Raw genomic sequence first — 8735 nt, 5'->3', positions numbered from 1 at the left:
TTTTGTTTTATTACCTTGTGTCCTGCAAACAGATGGAAGCGGTCAAGAGATTACAAATAAACTAATTGAGGATGAGAATAAATTGAGCAGGTAGAGGGAGAAATACCAACAGAATATAGAATATAGAACCTCTGGGGGAAAAAAAAAGTGCTATTGAAATAAACAAGAGTAGCTCAGACAGATTTATGCACACCGTACCTCGGGGGCAGGCACAGTAGTTGTGTGAGGTTCTCTCCGTGAATGGAAACTTACTAAACATGCCACACACAAATAAAAAGAAGATGGATAAATTAATAGATACTTGATAGAACTCAAAACAATGATATTTAGAAATAAATAAATAGATAATGTCAAATAATGGTATGTACTAAATGTAATGTTTCACTGGTTTGTTGAAGAGTTGAACAGTTTTAAGTTGTCGATAATGTAGGTTATAAATTTAACAAAGAACTCTACGAGGGGCGATCAAACAGTAATGATAATGAGTATAATATAACAACGATTCTAGTTTAAATTTAATTTATTTTTCTGCGTAGTCTCCTAACAAGTAGATACATTTAGTCCAACGTTTCTCTAAACCTAATATACCCTTTTAAATAAAATCTTTAAAAGGGTATTTTAGGTGTCTAGGCTATCCCAAAATGCCTCTACAGCAGCCGTCACCTCGCTATCATGCTCAAATTTCTTGCCCCTGAGGTGTTCCATGAGCTGAGGAAACAAAAGTCGCTGGGGGCTAAATCTGCAGAAAAGGGCGGGTGTTCGACCACTTCGAAGCCTGCTTCTCTTCTTCGGGTTTGTGTGAAGAAGCGTTGTCCTGATGAAACAGGACTTTCGCCCGGAGTTTGCCCCGTTTTTTTTTTTTTTTTGATTTTCCACCCGAGAGTACACCCTCCCGGATGGGAGTGTGACACGTGTCAACGCTCCCGTTCGCGCGCTCTAGATTTTTTCTCTGTGGCATTTCGCCACATCACCCCCCTACGGAGAAAGAAAGGGCGTTTTAATTCTAACTCGCCTACGCGTGGTTATGACAGTGCCGGGTTTACAGCCGGGTGACACAGTTCGATCAGCGACACGGTCAGATGGATGAGACTTATTTACATTCTCGCTTGATGGTGGAGGATGTTCAGCTTTTTTTTTTTTCGTGGTATGCTGGTTTTACTCTATCCAAACTCACAGTGGTGTTTTTACCACCTACGGTGATAGTGATTGTCTTGTCTTGTCTTGACTACTTTGTATGGCCCCGTATATGGTGGCTTGAGGGATGGTCGAATCGTATCATCTCGTAAAAATACGTGTGAGGCAGTATCTAGTTCCTTGAACATGAACGTATGTTCTTTTCCATGGCGCGATGCGGAAATAGGACGCAACTGGGCCATGTAACGACCTAGTTGAGTAGCTATATTTGGAGCCTGTTGTGCATGGTCTGAAGTTGGTGGGGCGACAATGAATTCGCCGGGAAGACGTAGGGGTTCGCCGAATACTAGGACGGCGGGAGAATTCTGCAGCTGACCGCATGCCAAGGAGCACTACGGGTAAAGCTTTATGCCAAGTTTCTTGATGGCACATCAGGGCAGCCTTAAGTTGCCGATGCATCCTTTCAACCATACCATTTGCGCATGGATGATAGCTTGTAGTGCGAATGCGTTTGGCAGAACAAATTTTCATGAGGGCCTGGAAAAGTGTGGCCTCAAATTGTCGGCCCTGGTCTGTTGTTACGAGAGACGGTACCCCGAAACGGGCTACCCACTCCCTAAAAAATGTCTCACCAACTTCTTCCGCGGTCATACCTACCATGGGCCACGCCTCCGGCCATCTTGTGAAACGGTCCACAGCTGTGAGGCAATAACGAAAACCTTTGCTATATGGAAGAGGACCAATAATATCTAGGTGTACATGGCGAAAACGCCTCGACGAACAGCTAGAGGTAGGTAGGTAGGTAGGTAGGTAGGTAGGTAGGTAGGTAGGTAGGTAGGTAGGTAGGTAGGTAGGTAGGTAGGTAGGTAGGTAGGTAGGTAGGTAGGTAGATAGGTAGGTAGGTAGGTAGGTAGGTAGGTAGGTAGGTAGGTAGGTAGGTAGGTAGGTAGGTAGGTAGGTAGGTAGGTAGGTAGGTAGGTAGGTAGGTAGGTAGGTAGGTAGGTAGGTAGGTAGGTAGGTAGGTAGGTAGGTAGGTAGGTAGGTAGGTAGGTAGGTAGGTAGGTAGGTAGGTAGGTAGGTAGGTAGGTAGGTAGGTAGGTAGGTAGGTAGGTAGGTAGGTAGGTAGGTAGGTAGGTAGGTAGGTAGGTAGGTAGGTAGGTAGGTAGGTAGGTAGGTAGGTAGGTAGGTAGGTAGGTAGGTAGGTAGGTAGGTAGGTAGGTAGGTAGGTAGGTAGGTAGGTAGGTAGGTAGGTAGGTAGGTAGGTAGGTAGGTAGGTAGGTAGGTAGGTAGGTAGGTAGGTAGGTAGGTAGGTAGGTAGGTAGGTAGGTAGGTAGGTAGGTAGGTAGGTAGGTAGGTAGGTAGGTAGGTAGGTAGGTAGGTAGGTAGGTAGGTAGGTAGGTAGGTAGGTAGGTAGGTAGGTAGGTAGGTAGGTAGGTAGGTAGGTAGGTAGGTAGGTAGGTAGGTAGGTAGGTAGGTAGGTAGGTAGGTAGGTAGGTAGGTAGGTAGGTAGGTAGGTAGGTAGGTAGGTAGGTAGGTAGGTAGGTAGGTAGGTAGGTAGGTAGGTAGGTAGGTAGGTAGGTAGGTAGGTAGGTAGGTAGGTAGGTAGGTAGGTAGGTAGGTAGGTAGGTAGGTAGGTAGGTAGGTAGGTAGGTAGGTAGGTAGGTAGGTAGGTAGGTAGGTAGGTAGGTAGGTAGGTAGGTAGGTAGGTAGGTAGGTAGGTAGGTAGGTAGGTAGGTAGGTAGGTAGGTAGGTAGGTAGGTAGGTAGGTAGGTAGGTAGGTAGGTAGGTAGGTAGGTAGGTAGGTAGGTAGGTAGGTAGGTAGGTAGGTAGGTAGGTAGGTAGGTAGGTAGGTAGGTAGGTAGGTAGGTAGGTAGGTAGGTAGGTAGGTAGGTAGGTAGGTAGGTAGGTAGGTAGGTAGGTAGGTAGGTAGGTAGGTAGGTAGGTAGGTAGGTAGGTAGGTAGGTAGGTAGGTAGGTAGGTAGGTAGGTAGGTAGGTAGGTAGGTAGGTAGGTAGGTAGGTAGGTAGGTAGGTAGGTAGGTAGGTAGGTAGGTAGGTAGGTAGGTAGGTAGGTAGGTAGGTAGGTAGGTAGGTAGGTAGGTAGGTAGGTAGGTAGGTAGGTAGGTAGGTAGGTAGGTAGGTAGGTAGGTAGGTAGGTAGGTAGGTAGGTAGGTAGGTAGGTAGGTAGGTAGGTAGGTAGGTAGGTAGGTAGGTAGGTAGGTAGGTAGGTAGGTAGGTAGGTAGGTAGGTAGGTAGGTAGGTAGGTAGGTAGGTAGGTAGGTAGGTAGGTAGGTAGGTAGGTAGGTAGGTAGGTAGGTAGGTAGGTAGGTAGGTAGGTAGGTAGGTAGGTAGGTTAGGTTAGGTTAGGTTAGGTTAGGTTAGGTCCACGGACCTGCTCGGTTGTCCGAGTGGGCGGAGAGGTGAACTCCGACGTGGCGCGTCCCCGGGTGGTGGATAGGGGAACGCCCCGGCCTTCTGCCGGGGTAGGGCTTCGGCCCCGCGAACCAAACACTGGTAGGTTAGCTAGGGTAAGCTAGGTTAAGTAGGTTAAGTAGGTTAGGCTGCGGGTCCCTTGTGGGCCCGCAGAAAAGAGGGCGGCGCTCGCCACAAGGCGAGCGTCTATTAGGTTAAGTTAGGTTAGGCGGGCCCCATGCGAGCCCGCACATTAGGTTAGGCTGCGGGCCCCTTGTGAGCCCGCAGAAAAGAGGGCGGCGCTCGCCGTAAGGCGAGCGTCTATTAGATTAATTAGTTATGTAAGTTAGGTTAGGGTGCGGGCCCACTTGTGGGTCCGTACAAGAGAGGGCGGCGTCTCGCCGCAAGGCGAGCGCCTTTTAGGGTTAGTTTAGAGTAGGCTAGGTTAAGTTAGTTAAGGTAGGTTAGGGTGCGGGCCCACTTGTGGGTCCGTACATGAGAGGGCGGCGAACCCGAGCTGAGTAACTGCCCTTTTCAGGGCAGCGAAAGGTGAGGGTGAGCCTTGAGTGTGGTGGGTGGCGCGGCCCACTAGGGTCGCGGCCGTCGGTCGGGACGTGGGAGCACGACCTCGGTAGCACTCTGCTTGCAGAGCTGTTATGCGATGGCGTGTGATCCTGCGTCCCATCGCGTAATCCCGGTGGCCATCACCGGGACCGCGGGCCCCTGTCTTGATCAAGACGGGGGCCAAGAGGTGGGTCTCTATAAACCCTGGCGGCACCAGCGGGGGAGGCGGGGATTCCGAACCTGCATTGCACGGTGTCGTCTTGAGGAGCGCCTAAGGGCGCAGCGCCCCTTTGGGGGCGCAGAGAGGGCCCACCCGGGGGCGGTCAGTGGGGCGTCGCGGTGGCAAGCTCACGCGATCCCGTGGCGCCCCACAGTATGGCCATGAGGGAACAAGGAGGTTTAGTGGGTATGCTCCCATTCGGGGAGAGAATCTCACATAACTCGCGTGTCTTCCCCGAGGCACGGAGTATGCATTAAGCATTCCTCCTTGTATAAAAAAAAAAAAAAAATAAAAAAAAAAAAAAAAAAAAAAAGGTTAGGTTAGGTTAGGTTAGGTTAGGTTAGGTTAGGTTAGGTTGAGTCGCGCGCCGGTTGCCGTACCGTGTGCATCGCTTCCGTGTCGCTCCGCATTTAAAATTCGATAAATGTGGTAACAAGTGAAGTGATTTACTCGTGTTATACATCGGGAGATGCGCCTCGGCGAGACGCATCTAGTGATATATAATACATAGTGGGCAGAGACCAAATTAGTTAAGTTTTTAGTGTTTTAGTGTTTTAACGGTTATTTCGGGCGTGGCACTTTTTCGTCAAAGACTAAAAAGTGCTTCGATTTCGACGTGTGATATATCGGGAGATGCGTCTCAGTGAGACAAATCGACCGATATAGTTTTTAGTGTGGATAGAGACCAAATTAGTTAAGTTTTTAGTGTTTAAGTGTTGTAACGGTCGTTTTGGGCGTGGCACTTTTACGACAAATTCCAAAAAGTGTTCCGATTTCGACGTGTGATATACCGGGAGATGCGTCTCAGCGAGACAAATCGACCGGTATAGTTTTTAGGGTGGACAGAGACCATAATAGTTTAGTTTTTAGTGCTTAAGTGCGTATCTTAGTGTTTGTAGAACTTTACTTATGAAAAGTCTACAATCGCTATGAGCGACCGAAACAAAGCGGCTTACGACATGGGGGAGGACACCTCCATGTCGGACTACACGTGCTCGGAGGACGAGGGCGCCTCAGGGCGCCGGCTGGGAGCCGCGGGCGCCGCGTGCACCGAGGACGCCGCAAGACAAAACAAGGGAGGTAAGCCGCGATCAGCGGGCATGACATTAAGGTTCCGAACGGGAACGACCCATAAACGGCCGTTGGCCGCTACATCAGCGGATGAGGACGCCCCGGCCGTGGCGCATAAAGTGGCCTCCTCTTCGACGAGGGGCCGCGTTAGGCGCCCGGTAGGGGTGTACAGCTTCCTCAAGGAGGCAAAAGACTACCTGGCTGATGGGGGGGATAGTGAGGGGGAGGACCCCGACCCAACCTACCGTCCAAGCGGTAGGAAGACGAGCCCCGTAGTGGCCTCTGCAAAAGCCTCTGACGACGGGACCCCCGACGCCCTATCCAGGGGCACGGTCGAGGCCCTCGCCGAGGAGGCTCTCAAAAGTGTAGAAAAGATTAAGGAGGAGATTAAGAAGAGTAGCCACCTAAAGGGTACCGTGTGGGGCCAAATTAACCGGGCCACTAAATGCGTTGTTGAAGCGGTTGAGGGCCTCCGCGATATAACGCCAGATGAAGAGCAGCGCAGGCTCCGCGCGGACAATGCTCGCCTTTCAAGGGAGCTGGATATTGTCCGCAATGAGCTGCGTGCCTTCAAGCAGGCGTACGTCGAGTCGCAGCGGAAGTCCGCTGCAGCCCCGAAAGAGGCCACAGGGCCACAGCAGCCCAACTTTGAGGAGGTGCTAAGATACGCTATGGAGGAAATGAAGGGGCAACTCCTGCAGTCGGTAGGCGGGATGATCAATGCCCGCCTACAAGACCTGGAGATGCGCCTTCCTCCGGAGCCCGTCATGAGGCCCCCCCTGCGTGCCGACCAACGGCAGCCGCCGCCGCCCCGTCACAAGTCCCGGTCGGGGCTCGTGGAGGGCGCCATGGAGGTGGATGGGGAAGCCCAGCCATCCCCGGCGCCCACACCTAGGGCGGTAAAGAAGGCGCCGAAGAAGGGCGCTGCAAAGCGGCCGACTGCCCCCCCGCCACCTCCTCCCTCCAAGGGAAAACAGGGGGCAGGACAGGCAGACGCGACCCCTCCCCCCCCAACCGCTGGAACAAGTGGAGAGGGGGAAGCCCAGACGGGGACTGTGGGCAACTCCTGGTCCGAGGTTGTCCGGCGGAAGAAGAGGGGAAATGCCGCTGTCGCTGCTTATTCCCCCCCCTCAGCCGGAACAACCCGGCAGATCGCCCCGGCCCCACCAAAGGCCGTTAAAATCGTGGCCCCAAAAACCGCGGCCATAGTGGTGACCCTCAAGAAAGGGGCCACCATGACCAATGCGGAAGGGGCCACGACTGACGCGAAGTACACCGAGGTCCTGGCAAAGGCCAGGTCCTCGATATCCCTGAGGGAATTCGGTTTGGAGTCGGTCAAGATCCGAACGAGCATGACCGGCTCCAAACTGATGGAGGTCGGGGGGACCTCCCCCGAGGAAACTGCTGACCGCCTCGCCGCCGCCCTGGTGGAGGCAGTAGGCAGCTGGGCGGACATCACCCGCCCAACCAAAATGGCCGTCCTCAGGATCACCGGTCTGGATGACACGGTGACCACTGAGGAAGTGGCGGCCCAACTGGCATCGGTCGGCGGATGTCCCCCCGGCTCCATGAAAGTAGGCAACATCAGGCCGAGCTTCTGGGGCGGCGGCTCCGCCCTGATCAAGTGCCCAGCGACTGCTGCTAAGGCAATCGTGAAGGCGGGACGAGTGGCCATCGGATGGACGATGGCCACCGTCAAAGCAGTGGAGGCCCAGCCATTGCGATGCTATAAATGCATGATGCTGGGCCACACTCGCGCTCTATGCCCAGCGGAGGCAGAGAACGGGCGTCTCTGCTTCCGCTGCGGCAGTGAAGGGCACAAGTCGGCAGAGTGCGAGGCCCCCTGCAAATGCACCGTGTGTGCAACGACGGGGCGCCCACACTCACATGTGATGGGGGGTGCCAAGTGCACACCCCCGTCGGTGAAGGGCAAAGCCCCGTCGTCGAGCAGAGTGCCTCGCACTCAGCCCCAACCGCACGGCAGCCGAATGGCTGAGGAGGAAGAAATGCAGGTATCTTAATGCCAAGACACCTGCATTTCGACCTACTACAGACGAACACCAACCACTCTGCCAGGGCACAGGATTTGCTCATGCAGTGCCTGGCAGAGTGGAGAATTGCTGTTGCGGTCGTGGCTGAACCCTACTTTGTCCCCCCCCAACCCAGTTGGTTCGGGGACACAGAGGGATCAGTCGCCATTGTGGCGCCGCCTTCGAGCCCGCAACCCCTCTCCCTCAGGGAGCGAGGAGCGGGCTACGTGGCGGTGAACTGGGGAGAAGTAGTACTCATAGGAGTCTACTTCTCCCCAAACAGGAACCTCCGGCAATTCGAGAGGTTCCTGGATGGCCTGGAGCCGGTTGTGCAGAGAGCATCACCGGCCCAGGTCATCGTGATGGGGGACCTCAACGCTAAGTGCGCAGCGTGGGGGTCCTCCATCACTGACCTGAAAGGGGCGCTTCTCCGGGACTGGGCCGTCATGATCGGCTTAGTTCCGGAGAACCAAGGCAACGCCAACACGTGCGTGCGCCGACAAGGGGGATCAGTCGTGGACGTCACGTTCGCGACCCCCGGCATCGGTGCACGCATATCGTGTTGGCGCGTCCTTGAGGAGGTGGAGACCCTGTCCGATCATCTGTACATCCGGTTCAGGGTCTCCACCGCGCCCCAGGGGTCACAGGCCCGGACGGCGGCGGCAGGACGGCGAGGCGCCCAGGGCTTCCCAAAGTGGCAGCTCTCGCGCCTCGACCCTGACCTGGCGGAAGAAGCCGCCATCGTCCGGGCATGGGCGGAGGAACCCCCCCAAACGGTGGGGGTCGACGAGAGGGCGGTGAGATTTCGCCGTGATCTGACCGCCGTCTGCAACGCCGGAATGCCCAGGGCGCGACGTGGCTTCGCGCCCCGGGAAGGCGTGTACTGGTGGACGCAGGACCTAGCCGCCCTGCGCTCCGCCAGTAACGCCGCCCGACGGGCATTCACCCGGTGCCGCAGACGGCGGAACAGAACAGAGGAGGAGCTGGAACGCCTTCACACCGAGCTGAGCTCGGCAAAGAAGGCGTTCTCCAGCGCGATCAAGGCCGCCAAGGACTCTGCCTATGCGGAGTTCTTGGCGACCCTAAACGCAGATCCGTGGGGGCGCCCATACCGTATGGTGCGGGCGAAGCTGAAGGTGGCGCCCCCCACGGAAACGATGGAGCCGGCGGTCCTTAGCGCGGTGGTCGAAGGGCTGTTCCCGGATAGCCCTTCTTTTGTACCACCGCGCATGACAAGAGACATGCCGGCGGACATCGAGACGCTAAACCGGCCTGACGCTCTCGCCCCACCTCCGATAACGACGGA

The 8735-nt window shown here is 54.7% G+C and overlaps 1 protein-coding gene across 1 annotated transcript; it reads left to right on the top strand.

The window, feature by feature from the left end:
• The first annotated feature begins 5287 nt into the window (after positions 1-5287).
• Positions 5288-7420, top strand: LOC123721404 (spermatogenesis-associated protein 21-like). The gene has a single exon (XM_045680069.1). It carries the CDS (start codon positions 5288-5290, stop codon positions 7418-7420), a length of 2133 nt encoding a protein of 710 aa, XP_045536025.1.
• The last annotated feature ends 1315 nt before the right edge of the window (positions 7421-8735 follow it).

Source organism: Papilio machaon, chromosome 11 (assembly GCF_912999745.1).
Source record: "Papilio machaon chromosome 11, ilPapMach1.1, whole genome shotgun sequence".
Taxonomy (NCBI): Eukaryota; Metazoa; Arthropoda; class Insecta; order Lepidoptera; family Papilionidae; genus Papilio; species Papilio machaon.
Note: the sequence above shows the minus strand (reverse complement) of the source record. Positions and strands in the feature narration are given on the sequence as shown.

Coding starts and splice junctions, on each gene's coding strand:
- LOC123721404 (XM_045680069.1), top strand. CDS start 5,288: ATGGGGGAGGACACCTCCATGTCGGACTACACGTGCTCGGAGGACGAG.